The sequence below is a fragment of the Bombina bombina genome, chromosome 1 (genome assembly GCF_027579735.1).
Source record: "Bombina bombina isolate aBomBom1 chromosome 1, aBomBom1.pri, whole genome shotgun sequence".
NCBI classification, from domain to species: Eukaryota; Metazoa; Chordata; class Amphibia; order Anura; family Bombinatoridae; genus Bombina; species Bombina bombina.
The window spans coordinates 537,439,728-537,457,266 of record NC_069499.1 but is presented as its reverse complement, the minus strand read 5'-3'; the positions used below and the strand labels follow the sequence as shown (position 1 = coordinate 537,457,266).

Here is a 17,539-nt window from a genome sequence, read left to right as displayed (position 1 = left end):
CCCACAGGTATAGTGGCTCAGGTTCAGATAGGAGACCGACTTAGCCCCACTGAAAGGGAGCAGCTCAACCAACTCCTACAGTCCAAACACCTCACCTTCTCCCCGAAGCCAGGGTACACTACTTTAACCACCCACCAGGTAGATACTCCGGGACAAGCTCCCTTGCGCCAGGCTCCGTACCGAATCCCCGAAGCAGTTAGGACAGGAATGAAGAAGGAGATCGATGAGATGCTCCAACTCAGGGTAATTGAGCCCTCCGATAGTCCCTGGGCCTCCCCAGTTGTCTTGGTGCCCAAGAAAGATGGGACCACCCGGTTCTGCGTAGACTATCAGAGGCTCAATGAAAAAACCGTGACGGACGCTTACCCTATGCCCAGGGTAGACGAGCTACTTGATCGTATAGCCAGGGGAAATTACCTGACCACTATTGACCTCTGCAAAGGTTACTGGCAGATTCCCCTGGCCCCGGAGGCTATCCCCAAGTCGGCATTCGTCACCCCATTCGGCTTATATCAGTTTAGGGTAATGCCGTTTGGGATGAAGAATGCCCCAGCTACATTCCAGCGCTTGGTGGATAGGCTCCTGGATGGCTTCCAGAGTTTTGCTTGCGCCTACCTGGACGACATAGCGATCCACAGTGAGTCCTGGGAGGACCACTTAGCTCACGTAGGAATGGTTCTGGATCAGATCCGGGCTGCTGGCCTGACTCTGAAGCCAGAAAAATGCCACTTTGGGATGGCCGAGGTACAGTACCTGGGTCACCGGGTGGGATGTGGAAAGCAGCGACCAGAGCCGGCCAAGATAGAAGCTGTCGCCAATTGACCCACCCCCATCACTAAGACTCAGGTCCTAGCCTTCCTGGGCACGGCAGGGTACTATAGACGGTTCGTACCAGACTACAGCACACTTGCCAAACCCCTGACTGACTTGACCAAGAAGAACTTACCTCAACAGGTCCTGTGGTCTCCCCACTGTGAAACGGCTTTCCAGGCTCTCAAAAATGCTCTAATTAACGCTCCTGTCTTGGCGGCCCCAGCCCTTAACAAACGTTTTATCATCCATACAGATGCTTCCATGTTCGGGCTGGGAGCCGTCCTCAGCCAAGTAGGCGAAGATGGAGGGGAGCATCCAGTTGCCTACATCAGCCGGAAGCTCCTGCCCCGCGAAGTCAGCTATGCAGCGGTCGAAAAGGAGTGTTTGGCTTTGGTGTGGGCATTAAAGAAATTGACTCCCTATTTATATGGGCAGGAGTTCACTCTGGTCACCGACCATAACCCGTTGGTGTGGCTGAACCGGGTCTCTGGAGATAACGGCAGGCTATTACGTTGGAGTTTATTGTTGCAACCCTTCAATTTCACCATTACTTACAGACCTGGGAAACAGAATGGCAACGCCAACGGGTTGTCCAGACAAACCGACCTCAGCCCCGCATAACCAGCGGTCTGGACAGCCTTAGTCTGCCCCGAAAAGGGGTCAGACCGTGTCTGCCAGAGTGTTCCACAGAAAGGGAGCACTGTTACAGAAGCATTAGTTATTTTGTTGTGAAGAGCTTATTTCCCAGCAGCAATGCCTGAACCAGCCAAGCCAGCGCCTAAGAACGGCTCCAAGAAAACCGTAACAAGTATCATTTCATAAAGAGTTAACTTTTTTTCAGCTTTTAGAAACTATTTTCTAAATACAAGTTTGCTGGCCTCAGCTCTAATTAAGTTTAGTCAAAAAACATTCCCATTGTCTAATCACCTCTGGAGTCAGACTGCTAATTGATAAGATGGACTGCATTGTTTTTTTATGTGTAACTTGTTATCTGAAGTACTGTAATCCTATTGTGGCCTGTCAAAGGACATTGTCTCTCTATCTAAATGTGTGATGGGGGATTTTATGCTTCCCCCCCTGGGAGTGCCCTGTGTGCATGTAACCTCAATAAAAAGCAGGCTGGGCATCCCAGTCCTGAGTTCTTGGTTGACCCTCAATCGCAGCGTTGACTCGTTTTTGTGGGCAGAAGGGTATCCTAGCTGTACTACAGCTAAGGGGGATTATTCTACATTTGCGAGACTCATATAGAATACTATGGAAAGCAGCTTCTCCCCTCTTCAGCAATAGGGATCCAGGCTACTAAGCGGTCCATCTCTCAGCGAGACTAAGGGTAACCGTAACAGGAACTAGCATAAAAATGTTATTGTCCAGCCTTTTAGGCTGTCCTGGCTCTGGGCCCAATCATCTAAAGCTCTATGGTCTGGCGATATTACATAAGAAGTCTTGTCAGCGCTGCCAGTTTCCTATGTAGGTCCTGGATTTGAAGGAGAGATACAATACATTGCTCAAAAAAGGAAACATTTTGTGAGATTTCCCTCCATGTCAGTAAGTTTTTAATAATAGGGCCCTTTGCACTTGAACCTGCAGGGATGTAATACAGGGATGTGTATTTCTTTTTCAGAAAGAAAATAATGAATTCCAAATTGCTTTTTGACTCCCGGGTTAGATTACAAGTGGAGCGCAATTGATAGCTCAGGGTGCGTTATCTTTTGTGCAAAATTTAGTAGTACAAGTGAATAGTTAGATATTTTAACTAAAAGCATCTTTATGTGGCCAAAACATTTTTAGCGTACCTTGTACCTTTAATGCATAGCACAAACAGCGCTATTTGTGAGCTTGCTGCATTTGATTTACAAGTGGTAAGTAAAGCGCTGATAAATGTATTTCTTTCTTGGTTGTGAGAGTCCACAACCTTACACTTGGGAAATACTTCACCTGGCCACCAGGAGGAGGCAAAGACACCCCAAACAAGAGCTTTAAATATCCCTCCTAATTCCCTCTCTCTCCCAGCAGTACGTATAGCGCAGATAAAAGAGAAAGAAGACTTCTCTGATTCTTCCCTGACAAAGCTAATGAAGAATCCTCTGTGCGCAATGGAACAACTAGACTACAAACTGTTACAATCATCTAACCAAACTATTCTAAGCAATGGACCACTTATTTCCTTTAGTTAATTTTAGTTTTTGTGATTTTGTTTACTTTTTCCCTCTTTGTTATTCCTATTGGTCGTGTGCTATCAGTAATGTTTTGAAAAGGCTGTACAACCTATCAACCAGAAAACCAATAAAAACATTTTTACAAAAAGAGAAAGAAGGATCAGGGATAAATGGGGTAAAGAGGTGCAACCAAAACTGCCACAACTGAGAAACACATGGGCATGTTCATGGACTCTCACAACTAAGATAGCAATAAACTTACCAGGTAAGAATAAATTATGTTTTCTTTCTAATGGTTGTAAGAGTCCACAACCTTACACTGGGAAACCACAATCTGTCCTTTTATCAAACTAGCAGAAAGACCCTTATCCAGACCTCCCTAAAGAAATTAAAAAATACGAGGAATCTGTACAGATTGCCAAGAATAGCTCTTCACCAAACACCAAGAAAAATAAATTTTCCACACCTTGTGGTAAATTTTTCTCATGACTGGTTTATGGTTAAAGATCTCAATAACAGAGTTTGAAAAACCTCTCTGAGAAAGAATCAACTGTTCAACCTTCAAGCAGTTAAGATGAAAGATTGAAGATTTTGATGAAAGAACAAACCTTGTACCAGTTAATCTGGTTGAAGAGGAAGACGCCATGGAGCAGCACTGGACAACCAAATCAGATCTGCATACCAAGTCTTGCGTGGCCACGCAGGAGCAATGAGAATGTCCAAAGTCCTTTTTGTGATAGGCGAGCCACAACCCGAGGTAGAACAACAATTGGAGAAAAGGTAAACACTAACTGGTAATTTCTAGATGCGCCTGAGGATCCCTCGACCTTGAACCATACTGTGATTCAGATTGGGTGCCATTACATCTATCTCTGCTCGACCCCAGAGATTCAGCAGCCTGTTGAAAACTTCCTGATTTCACGATCATTCCCCCAGATGGAAAGCCTGACGACTCAAGATAATTGTCTTCCCAGTTGGTCACCCCTGGGATGTGAACTGCAGGAAAACTAATTTCTCTCTGTCCATCTCAAAATGTGTCCCTGATGATTTATGTAAGCCACTGTCATGACATTACTTGACTGGAAATAATTGAAGGGAAACACTCAGTTGATGCCAAGACAGAAGAGCCTTGAATACTGCTCTGAGTTCCAGAATATTGATGGGTAAGAGGGCCTCCTGAGGGGACCAAACACCCTGAGCCCTCTGTCCTTTAAAAATCACACCCCAAATGGATAGGCTCGCATCTCTAGTAAGAATCTGCCACTCCAGTTTGAGAAAAGATACCCCTCTTGACAGTTGAACCAGGGAAGTCCACCAAAAGAGGGAACTCCTGACCTAACTGAATAGATTGAGATTAATCCTAATGGTCTCCATTCCATTGCCTAAGCCTGCAAAGCTTCAGTGGACATAAATGGAACCTTTCAAATGGAATTGAACCACCATCAGCCCAATCACTTCCATGCATTTTGCAACAGAAGGGAGCTGAGTAGATTGCAGCCTCTGACCAGCCAAGTGTAACTTGAGCTTGCATTGGTCTGTCAGAAAAAATCTCATCTGATATAAATCTATGATAAGTCCCAAGAAACAAACTCTCTTGCTGGGAACTAAAGAGCTCTTGGGCACATTCACTTTCCACTCATGTGAGCGAAGACACCACAGCAATTTCCATGTGTGTAATTGAGCTAAATGTAAAGAAGGAGCTTGAACCAAGATATCATCCATGTATGAGGCCACAGATATCCCCTGAGCTCTGACTACCACCAAAGAGCTCCTAAGACCTTGGTGAAAACACATGAAGCTGTTGCCAAACCGAACGTCAGGGCTATGAGCTGATAATGTATGTCCAAAAAAGCAAACCTTGAAATGTGTGATGGTCTGAGGGAATTGGGATGTGAAGATACTCACCCTTCAGTTCTATTGTGGTCATGAATTGACCTGGAACTACCAGAGGAAGGTACTCACAAGAACATTTTCAGGATCTTTAAATCTAAGATGGGTCTAAAGGTTCCTTCTTTTTTTTTTCAAAACAATGAACAGATTTGAGTACAATCCAGTCCCTTGCTCTCTTACATGGATTGGAAAAATCACTGCCAGATCTTTCACACACTGGAGGAAGGCCGCCCTTTTCTTTAGCTTTTTTGAGACATGAGACAGAATAAACCTTTCCCGAGGAGAAAAATATCTAAATCCTGCATGAGTCCTGGACAGTGTTGGCCCAGGTATCCCGAAATATATTTAATCTGCTCTCTACCAGAGAGTTTGGATTGGGGGCTGCCTCTTTATGCAGATTTATTGACCATACAGGGTTCTTAGACTGTTTTAACTTGATCCAAGCTGCATGGGACTTCCAAGTCAGGAGAGGGGCATCAGATTTTTTGGTATTGGGCAACCTCGACCCTTGTTTTGGTGAAAAGAATGATATTTACAGTTTGATTTCCCCTTAGGGAACTCCTTTCCCTCCCGTGGGATGCAGCTGCTTTTTGGCGTGAGTCTCTAAATTTTAGAGACTCACGCCAAAAAGCAGCTGCATCTGCTGCTGCCATAATACCTACTGCTGGTTGAAACAGTAAACCACCCTGCAAGAAAGCTTTCTGTAGAAAACCCTTCAATTTTCTGTTCATTGGATCTTTAAAGGAAGTATTATCCCAAGGGAAATAGTGGTTCTTCTAGCTAACATGGAGATTGCTCTGTCTACCTTTGGAACAGTGCCCTATAACTCCAAATAAATAGAGGAAACCATTTTTTAAACGCAGGGGAAGCTGAAAAAGGGACACCAGTCTTGTCCCATTTGTTTGCAATTATCTCAGATACCAGCGTAGGAACTGGAAAGCCTTAGCTTTGGGTCTAAAAGTAAAATCCAGCTTCTGGATAGGTTTGTTCTCTGCTGGTTTAGAGTCTTAAAGACTTCATTTAGCAAGAAGCATATGTGCTTTATCTTAAAACAGAATTTAATATCCTCTGTCTCCCAGGGACGTGCACTCATAGGATGCAGCGGAGGCAGTGCCTACCCTGCCATATGTGGCCAAAGCTGAATTAAATTTTAATTAAAACAAAAAAAAGTAACAAAAAAAATATTTTTCCCCCATGTAATGCTATGGAGAGGCAGGTACAGGAATGCTTCTCTCCATTGCAGTATATGGGTCAAAGGAAAAGCTGTGCTTCAGTGCCACCTGTGTTCTGTCAATATATTAGCAGCAAAAATTGCGACCAATAGGAGGCACCCCTCTTGATGCCTCCTAGAAATTGAAGGATATATAGATTAATCAGAAGGAGGATGCAGTGAGCAGGGTCATGTGACACAACTGGAAGCTGAGGTAACCTAAGAACAGATGACACCAAGCAGAAGAGTAAGGTAGTATTCTACATCTCTTGTGATTCACAAATTGTGTTCAGATACAGCTCATTAACAGGGGGGGGACAGTAAGTGAGCATAACCCAATACTGACAGGAAGTCAAAGGGTTAATTCAAATTTAAATCCATAATTTAAAATCCAGAGTTTGAAGTTAAGTGTGCAGTGTCCACATTATTTAAATTAACGTTTTTGACATTGAATATTGCTAAGCCTCCCTTTTTCATGGTTATTTGATTTAATTAGGTACAAACTCCATATATGTTATGTATGTTCAGTCAGAGGATGCAGTATCTATTTTTATTTTTCTCTGTGTCTCCATTTATTTAAAGACTGCTGTTAACTTGTAATTCACAAATCAATTGAAAGCTGTTGCATTGTGTTTTTAATATGTGCTGCTTTTATACAAGTTTATATTAATAAAAAGGAGATAATGAGTCATTTAAAAAATATATGTAATTATTGCAGTTAAATGTTTTTAGAAATAATGCCACTGTAAAGTAACTGGTTAAACACATAGTCAAAGGGAGACATTTAAAATTAAACTTTCATGATTAAGGTAGAGCATGCTATTTTAATAGACTTTTCTAGTTATTTATATTTTGAGAATTAGCATCAACTGTTACTGGCCCCATGTCAGCAAATCAAATTAGTTTTTGAAAGGAACATGAAAGTCATAATTACATTTCAATCATTCAGATAGAAATTGCACACAAAAAATAAATAAATAAACTTTCTATTTTACTTTTATTATTATGTACTTCATTCTTTTGTTATCCTTTGGTGTCCTTTGTTGAAGAGCATACCTAAGTGGGATGTGCACGTGCGTTTCTTGAAAACCATATTGCAGCATCTGTGTTGGCAGTATTGATAACTTGTCCTTTGTGTAAAATTTGTATGGTAAATTATTTCAATTTTTACAATACAGTAGTGAATAGAGAAGAGATTGTGGATCATTGCGAGTGTGTATGTGAGCAGAGTGTGTGTGGGTATCAGTGAGCAGAGTATGTGTGCTTTATTCTCCAGGTAATCAATACATTTCCGATGAGCTGGTGCTTTAGTGCAGTGTTTCTCAACAAAAATCCTCAAGTACCCCCAACAGGCCAGGTTTTCATTATAGCTGAATTAGTGCACAGGTGAAGTAATCAGCTTATCAGTAACTCAGTGGTTACTAACTTGCTCTCACCCATCACCTGCTTATGTCACTTGTGCACTGGTTCAGCTATCATTTAAACCTGCCCTGTTGGGGGTACTTGCGGCCCTCTGTACATGTGTTTCTCCGGGGTATCATATCTAGTGCCTCACCAGCCTCTGACCTCACTGCACGTCACTGCTGTCTCCTGATAAGCTTGAGAATCTGAAGTCTCTGAGGAAACTTCACCTTCAGACTTGAGAGAATCTACCTCAGAATCAATCACCAAGGGAACAGAAGCAGAACGTCTTGAGTTGGAATCTGACTCTAAGTGCAGACTGCAGAACAGATACTAGACACAAATTAAACAGTTGAGCAGGTGGAAACACAGGCATTGAGTTCCATAGTAGGCAATTATTGCTATTTATCTCAGGATAGAAGAATGTTTTTAATATGAAAAGCAATATGTGATGATGTGGATTTTGATCTTCTATGCTACTACAAGAGGAAACAGTGGCCTCTACCATGTGCATCAGACAAAGCGAGTTTTTTAATTAAACAATTTTTAAAAAAAAAAAGACAAAGGGAGGAAAAAAAAGGATTTGGCATTGCTGGACCCATTCTTGGATTATTATTATTATTATTATTATTATTATTTTTTTTTTTAACCTAAGGAAAATGATTTATTAATAAGTAAAAGAAAAAAGTTTTTTTATGATTTGTATATCTCTCTAACAACAAACATTTTTCAAAATGACTTCTAACTGATTCCTCATCATTTTTATTGTTCACTTTGTGAACATTTATTTGGAGACTTTAAAAGCGACTGTTTGCATATTACACTTTTCTACAAATGCTTTGTCAGATTGTGACATCATTAAAGATTATGCTGTCAGTTTTCTGTTCTGTTTTTTTTTTTTACTTTTTAGAGAAACCTAACAAACAAAAACAACCCATGCATTACTAAGGCAATTACTGGTATCAACAACAAACACAGACCTATAAATATACCTGAAGAAAAAAAACACATACTACATAGATGCACAACTCTTTGATTCACCTCTGTGAAATATTTTCTATTTGTCGTATCACACTTTTATGTGTCACTCCCGTGGACCTCATCTTTTGCAGACCTGTCTGCACATCCATTAGAGTGCTTTTTTGAACTTTCACTGTACAATAAATAAGAGCATTTCTTTATAAAACATTTATCAATCCCTGTAATGCTCCATGAGCTACAGCATAGAGAAAAAGAAAACCCCACAAACTGCTGTTCTGCAGTTATCCTGTTCATTTGCCAGATGGGATTTAATGTTAGCATTTAAATATTTTAAGTTTTACAAGTTTTATAGGTGTAATCCCAAGGAATAGGCTGGACTGTCAGTAGCTTCTAAAACTGCTCCCTTTTCTGATGCTACTGTATGTTTATTAAGAAGAGAGTTCACTGGCAAATACTTCTCCCTACTGAGTAAGTGCTGTACTGGTGATGCTACAACTTGACAAAAAGGACACAGGTACAGCATCTGTTACACGAAACCCCCCCACACACTTATTTAGCAGCAACATATAAACAAATACACTATGTATGTATTATGTATTTGCAGTCCAGTAGGATTGCACCTTTAAATCCAATAATTCATAATATTGTTTTATATGAAAGTGGTATTGTACAAAACACCGTACTAAGATTTTCTACATATCTGCTCCAGCATTTGAACAGTCTACATACAACTCATTTTAGCCATCCCATAGAATCTACTGCTCTTGTTCTCTTTGGTTAGACGAGAATCAAGGTACAGTCAGTAGGTTTGCTACTTATTATATTTAAAAAAAAAAAAGGGGAGGGAGAATAGGCACTTGTAGGACAAGACAGCATAACACACATGCAGTTCCAGCTTGACTTCAGGTCAGATCCTAAGCATAGAAGTCCTCTATGAAGAAAGAGTTTACATGCTTGAGCGTGGGAATGTTGTGGTGAGAAGCGCTTGGATTCGGAGTTTGGAGATTGTTTTATTTTTTGTTAACTTCAGCTCTGAAATCACTTTGCTCCGTATACACCATTTGGTGCTGTTATGAGCAGCTGAGTAATAAAGGCTTCTTCACTCTTATCTGTTCTGTGTTAAACCCCCGGCAAACACGGTACTGCAAACTTCGGCATCTCTGTGCTCCAAAACACTTTTTTGTAGGGTGCTGTAATCAGTGGTTTGTGGGCTCAATGATCTCTTGGTGGGGCTTCCAAATGTAAGATTTGCTCTAGTATTTTTTCTAGAGCACATTTACTGGATTTATGTGGCATGCTCAACTTACATCATCACAGGTGACTGTGCATTAGCTCTGGATTGTTTGGGTTTATATTGATTGAAAAGTCTTTCCCAGAGCACTTTGTCCCCTTGATTATAGTCAGAACATTTCTGGATTTATTGACTGCCATTAGAAGAGCTTCCTACGTTTCTTATATACAAAATGTCCAATGTCTAAAGTTGGTCCCATATATTTATCAGCCACATTTTATGTTATACTAAATCCGAGTTGTTTTTTCTGAATTATATATATTATATATTTATAAATTTGTATTTATTTATTTTTTTTAAATCTGGAGTTCCGTGGTTTGAATTACAGGTGATTGCTGATTTCTATAAAATCGGTGATTGACTGGCAGAATGTCCTATTGAAGTTTTCTAGAGCTAGGACTCAAAGCTTTTTTTCTTTAGTGCTATTAGCTACATCACAATCCAGACCAGCTAGTTTTAGAGCACAGCATTTACCATGACTACCTTGTAGTACAGATCGCATAGCTCGACCAATTCTCTGTTTGTTATAAATCACTGGTTCTGCACCTTCTCCATGTTCTGTTGTTGGAAGAAGTTCTTTCCAAATTCATAAGAGCTAATCATGATAGCACAGGCTGGGGCCACCTTAATAACGCGAGGGAGAAACCCTGCAAATAATCCCCTGGTTCCAGACTCTGCTTTGATCCTGCGCATGGCTCCCCAGGTTGTAGACCTCTGCTTTCTGGAAACACCTGTCTCTATGTCACCAAGTTCTATCTGCCTCTGCGTCTTCACCACATCAAAAGGCAAAGTGAGAATAGCAGCGACAGTTCCAGAAACTGCTCCTGCAGTAAAGCTAGTCAGGAATGGCGCCTCTAGGGCACTACAGGATTCATTCAGTCTGCTTTTCAGCAACTCGTAATTAAACCAGTACAGAGCAGAAAATGGGACATCTCTTAACACAGTTGGTCCCCAACCCTTCCAAAGAGAGCGCCACCCATCCTGAGAGACTGCAGAGCGCAGACAAGTACTCAGCTCTATGTAAGACAGCTGGCGAGACTGTTGTTTAGTTCGGATCAACTCCAGAGGGCTGATAACTGTGACTGCTCCCAATCGAGCAAGTGCTCCAGCAATGAGAGGTATGTGGCTACCCTGGTATCCAAGTTGGTATCTCATGAAATCTCGCAGCTGGTCGTAGCATGTGAAGTATATAATTGTGGCAGGTATGGCCATAACCAGTGTGGGTGGGAGCCCGCTCCATAAAGATTTTAACCCTTCATGGCGTGTGATCTTCACAAATGCATCCACTGTGCCATGGAAGTGTGTGGGGGTTCGGTACAAAGTGCTGCAAGCAGTGGCATGTTGGCACACAAACAAGTGATCCATCAGTCCATTGCAGTACAGAAAGCAACGCCATTTGGGGTGGCGCAGGGTAGGTGTCCAAGGTAGAGACTTTATAGACAACGCTTTAGAGAAGGGCTTTCTCTGTGCCTGCAGTCTTATCTTTACTACATCCAGTGGTGTAACAAAGAAAGAGGTAATGAGAGCTCCTGTACCAGAGGCCAGAATCTGCTGTAGCGGTGTAATGCCCCCAGGCTGGAAACAAGGCTCCTCCACAGCCATACCTGGTGCCTAGCAGGGGTTCAGATGCCCCCTTGATTGGATGACAAGTGACACTTAAGGACATTCCGAGGATGGCATCGGCTCCGCCCGAATATCTTGGGCCCCGGCTCCCGGGGGCCACATGCTGCTCCAGCAGCTCTGAGCCGGGATCATTATTATTATTTTTATTATTATTATTATTATTATTATTATTATCATCATCAACAGCTCTATAGGCATTTTATATCAAACATATCCTCTTCTGCTGTGATAACCTCAGAGGGGGCAGTTGTAGGTTGTTCCATGTTGCACCTTACAAAACTACTCTACACGGTTCATGTCTTGAGGAGCAGGCGGTTACTTTACACATAGTAAAGCCCCTTAAAGCGTACAGAAAAAAAATTGTAATGTCAATCCCTGAGGCGTGTCCTCTTAAGACAATAGCCCCTGAGTATATATACTCCCTAGGGACAAATATTCCTAGTGCCTAGTATGAGATCTCCCTCCTTAATACCTTATGCCCCAACATCGGAATGGGTGCTTACCTCCCTTCTGAGGCTAAAAGTCTCCGGAACCAAATTGCAGCTGGTTCACACTCAAGGTTGCGTTTCTAACTCCTTGGCATAATACTGTGTGATCTGTGGGCAGAGTGGCACAACAAGCGCACTTAACAGTGGCGGGAGAACCAAAAATCTGAACATCTCCCTTTGCTTATGCCTACACACTAAATGGCTTGTGGCTACAATCCCAGCATTAGCATGTCCTCCTACACTGAAGATGCTGCGGAGATCAAACACCTTTAGGGCAATAAAATATGACACAGAGACCCAAATTAAGCAATATATGCCTAAACACAGTCTGTAAATTGCAGCACAGAGAAGGGATAATGATCAATCCCAAAGTCCTCTACCTGGACTAACAAAGTCCATCTAGATCCATCCCTCACCAGTCTCCAGTCTGAACCCCAGGATGTCAAGATGGGTGGAAAAAATATGTCCTGTCCCTGTTCTCTCCAGTCACTGACCACTGGGACTCATTTGGGAATGCAGGAACCTGTATTTGGAGGAGGCTTGGGAACTACCCAGCGACACCAGGGTTTTCAATATTCATTCCATCCCTCTCTTCCAGGAACTGTCCATTGAGGGAACAAATGTCCATAACACCTCTATCTTTGTCCTATCCCTGAAGAGGCAAAAAACTACTGGGACAAAGAGGGAAGTGGGAAGGATATGTAAAGCTCTGGTTTGGGTTGTCTTTGCCTCCTCCTGGTGGTTAGGGGAAGTATTTCACAAATGTAAGGTTGTGGACTCTCACAACCATTAGAAAAAAAATAGAGCTTTTTAAAAGGGATATGAACCCCCAACAATTTATTTTGTGATTCAAACAGAGCATACCATTTTTAAAAAGTTTCCAATGTACTTCTTATATCAAATTTGCTTTGTACCGGGGGGCGGAGCTAACCGCCATTCTGAGATGACGTGTCTAAGAGGACCTCTGCAGAAATAACTTAACAAGTGTACCTATAGCTGACCAAGTTTAATTGTGAGGGGTGGTTGTTGTGATAACCACTCTCTAGAGATCATTAAAGAAGAGATTGGACCTCAAACAGCTGTACAACTCTAGCACGGAACACAGGGAATCCCGGTACAGAGAGACGAACTGAGCGTCAGCTGGGCCTGCTGACCCCTGGAGGTTCGGGGCTCCGCTCCGGGGGCCAGAATAGGCAAGAACTGCATTCCAACTAGCTTTAATTTGGCCATATTCCCTGACGTGGAACCCTCATAGAACCCGCTCTTCACCAGAAGGGAGCGCATCACATTGCAGAGGAGAGGAGACGATTACCCTTCTGCACCTACTTACATATACGGCTGCTGGTCCGGAGGCTCGGGGCTCCGCTCCGGAACATCTACAACATTGCAGGCAGCTCCTTGGCCAGGAACGAGGACAAGACCAGAGTCCGGTCGGTAGATGTAGCCACATAGACCAGATCCCTACCTGTTCTGCCGCTGCGGGCTGTAGGCACCCGCGTTCACAAGGAGACAAGCATCGAGGAAGGTGACTTGGGGCTGTGCTCAGGGAGATTGCATCATCCTACAGCCCTCACATTGTCTCATTCACAGACGGAATGGCAGCACAGTCGTCACTCTGAGCGGCGGGAACTGCCGCCATCTTGGTCCTGAGGCCTAACGATCATCCAGCTCTCGGCCCTTTTTCTTAAATTTGCTTTGTACCTATGATATTCTGTGTTGAAGAGACACCTAGGTAGGTTTCTTGAGCACTATATGGCAGGAAATAGTGCTCTTGCATATGGATAAAATGCTATATAGTGCTCCAAACACATGCAAGCTCCTGAGCTTTTTTCAACAAAGGATACCAAGAAAAGAAAGAAAATTTGATGATAAAATTAAATTAGAATGTTTAGGAACACTTATTTATGGAGAGGATAATGTCATAATGTAAATAGTAATGGATATCACATGCATATAGTATAGGTGCAGACCCCCACCAAAAAAAAAAAAGGAAAGATACTCACCATAAAAAAGTATTGGAATTCATCAAATATAATTAAAAAAATACAAAGTTTATTAGTACATCAAGAAATCACTTTAAAATCAATTGTTTCTGCACAGCAGCAAAAGGTAATCAAAACATTACACACATCAATAGTAGTTAATTAGAAAGAAAAGTATAAAAAAATGAATGAAAGGCTTGCAAATGCAAGTGATGTCAGGAAGCTGGAAAAGTATACAATATACACATAAAGCAAATCACAGAGGTAAAACTAAGCCAAAGTGTAGTTCAAAGGGATGATACACAGTATTTGATTGGAACCAACAACACCTTAGCTACACACAGACCCCTCAAAACCTATGAGGGTAGTGCCTGGGCAAAAAAGACGTGAGGATCTATGTTGTTCCCAAAGAAGCATGTGTATACTGTATGTGCAGGCATAAGCAACATCAAATTAGTGAAAGTGAAATAGCATGAGTGGAAGATAATCTGGCAAATACTTAACATTAACTGTAACAGAATAAAGATAAGGCCACTCTCATATTGAGTATCCATGCCCTTCTGTCATGAAAGTAGTAAAGTCAGTCCAGGAAAGGACCCTGAGGTTGGGAAGTGACAATGAGACACACTGTCCCAGCACGGAGGGTTAGACCCAGAAGGTGACAAATCCAGAGGTCAATACCGTTCAAGCAAATCAGGATCCAAAGTGGTAAACAATGTCCAGGCCAAAGGTCAGAACCTTGCAGGCAACAACAAAACCAAATCAGAGTCCAAAGGCTGAGTCCAGGAAACAGGCAGGGGTCACACAGAGAACAGCAGAAACAGGAATGGAAGTAGCACACCCAGGAATACAGTCCTATACACGGGAAAACACAGGAAGCAGGAAACAGCTTTTACAGGGTGTTGACTAACTGCCTGCAGCTGGCAGGCAGGTGGAGCCAGAGAGCCAGCAAAAGCAGGCAGTAGAATAAGTAATTCTCAAACAGAGCCTGAGTCCTCCAGTGGCTCAGGAGGGAAGGCAACTTTCAAGAGATCTGAGGTCCCAGGATAAATTCCGGGCACATGTGTGATATAACCCCCACACAAAGATGCCTTTGTGGGCTATTTTGATCAAGCTAGATATTTTTTATAGAAAGAATCGACAAGTTGTGGGGCATGTAGATCATGAGCAGCCACCAAGGACCTTTCCGTAACAGGGTACCCCCTTCAGTCCACCAAGTAATACAACTGTCTACCCCGCCAGCGAAATTCAAGGATTTGGTCGAATTCATACTCTAGAACCCCGTTGACTAAGACTGGTTTAGGTTACTATACCGCTTTGTAGAAACGGTTAAGGATTGCTGGCTTAAAGGGACAGTCTAGTCAAAGTTAAACTTTCATGATTCATATAGGGCATACAATTCTAAACAACTTTTCAATTCACTTTTATCATCAAATTTGCTTTTTTTTTTTTTTTAATATGTTTTTATTGAGACAAACAGGTTAAAATAACAAGATACAACTCCACGTGGGTATGTGCATACAAATTATAGAACTGAAAAAGCATACGACAAGTTCTACACAGTGGAATAACAAATAATTCTTATATTTAACACATACATAGTACTTCATTTGTTGATAAGTATGGAGGTGGAAGTTCTCAGGAGTGCATATATTAGGTCTCTTTTTACTATTATGTGAAGGATGGGGGAAGAGGCGAAAGAGTACAGCGGGCAAGAGCCGCTTAGATTTAAGAAAAAATGGGTAAAGAACCCAGTACAAGGGGGGGGAGGAGGGGAGGCGAGGTTATAACAAATTGCTCTAAATGAAATGGAGCTGGTGGAAAGAGTAAAAGGAAGAGAAGGGTGAGGAAATACCTGAATAGTACTCTGGATATTTGTTTGGAGTATAGGAAGTAAGTTAGGGTGCTAGCTGGTATATAGCTGGATAGTCTTTAGTATGGTAGTTCTGTAAGGGTCTATAAACAAGGGATGGTATACATATTCAATAGCAACTGAATCTCTAGGGAGGCTACATTTACTTAGATTAACCTTAGTTAAGTACGGCGTTCATATGTTAAACCAACAAGACATTTATTTAACATAAGAATATAGGATTGCCAGTTTGAGCAATACAAAAAAAAAAATAAGCCTTCTGTATGGATATGAGCTACTCTCCACTATTATCTATACATCTGTCTTCTAGACTTCATAAATATAATAGTTTCCTATTGTATAGCATGGCTTGACAGCCCCAATTGCAGGTCTGCAGTGTTAGGTCTCCATTCTGACTTATCTTTCCCCCTGTCCCAAGCCATGGGAGACGTCTACTGCTCAAAGGAGGTTCATGGCACATTAGAAGGAAGTTTTCAGTAAACAGCTGATATCCAATGGGCTATATGTATGTAAGTTAGGCATTCAACCTATTCCAGACTTGGGGGAGACAAGGCAACAAACCATCAATACACAAAGCTGGGCTCGCATTTCCCCTAGATTATTTTTAGACACTAACAAGGAGGTGGGGAAAACCTGGGTAAAACTCTGTATTAAGCTGCGGTCTGTCTTTTCAAGCGTTAAGTCCCCTTTGCGTGTCTTTCTTGGGTCATATCTGAAAAAGTCCCTAGAATAGGCAAGATGTGTTACCGTGGTAGCCGCTTCCAAGTGCGACTCAGGTACAGGATGTGAACTGGGGAAAATATCGGTGTTCATGGACGCCTCACAGGATACTGCATTCGTAGCTCCTGGGGTGAGTTGTGGAGGAGATATTTCTTTAACTCTCATGAATAGATTCCCATTCCGGTCTGAGAGGATCTCGGAGCATCCCTGCTGTGGAGCCACCCGGGCTTGTGGTAAGTATTTAGCTAGATCCATGAGCGCCTGAAAGGTGTGCTGAAGATCAGTGAAAAGCGCTTCCGATCCATGCTGCGATGATTCTTCCCTTCTAACCATGTGTGCCATGTCTCTGAAAGACGTAGAATCTGTGTGAATAGTCGGCTTCTCAGGGGTGTGACAGGGATTCCTTCTCTCCGTTTTCCCTCCACAGCTCACAGCACAGTCCCCGGTGGGGGATAGGGATGGATAGGGCGAAAAAGGGGGGGGGGGGGGTTCAGCAGCCCCGAATTAGAAAGAGATCACTAGACAAGGCAAGTGCGTTTGGCTTAGGGGTAGGAAGGGTCTGGTTCCAGGTCCAGGTCTCCCCCCTGTCTAGTAGTGTGGCTGTGTCTTGCGAGGAGCTAGTGATTCAGCTTCATCCGTCTTAGAAAGTGAGAAGATGAGGCCTAAAATGGCGGCTCTCTTCTGTTATGTTTCAGGGCCGCTTCATACCGGAGCTTTATGTCTCAGTATCCTCTCTAAATTCTTCAGCAATTGAACTAGTTGAAGGGCCATTTGTTAAGGCTTATGTATAGGAGCAAGAATCAGGTATTTGCCTGAGAAGGAATGGCATTTAGGAGCTGAAAGTAGCTTTAGTTTGGAGAGCTTTGAATAAAAGCGTCTGCTCTGTTTGGCGGTTAGCTCCGCCCCCCAAATTTGCTTTTTACTCTTGGTATTCTTAGTTGACAGCTAAACTTAGTTAGGCTCATATGATCATTTCTAAGCCCTTGAAGGCCACCCCTTATCTCATGTGTGCCATATAGATAACATTGTGCTCACTCCCATAGAGTTATTTAAGAGTCAGCTCTGATTGGCTAAAGAACTAAAAAAAAGGGGCAGTTTGCAGAAGCTTAGA

General features: G+C 42.4%; 1 protein-coding gene across 1 annotated transcript; it reads right to left on the bottom strand.

Moving 5' to 3' along the window:
• Window positions 1–10,000: 10,000 nt before the first annotated feature.
• Window positions 10,001–11,488, bottom strand: LOC128638777 (probable mitochondrial glutathione transporter SLC25A39). Its single transcript, XM_053690917.1, has one exon. The coding sequence runs from the start codon at window positions 11,342–11,344 to the stop codon at window positions 10,274–10,276; it is 1,071 nt and encodes a 356-aa protein (XP_053546892.1). The 5' UTR covers window positions 11,345–11,488; the 3' UTR covers window positions 10,001–10,273.
• Between the last annotated feature and the right edge of the window lie 6,051 nt (window positions 11,489–17,539).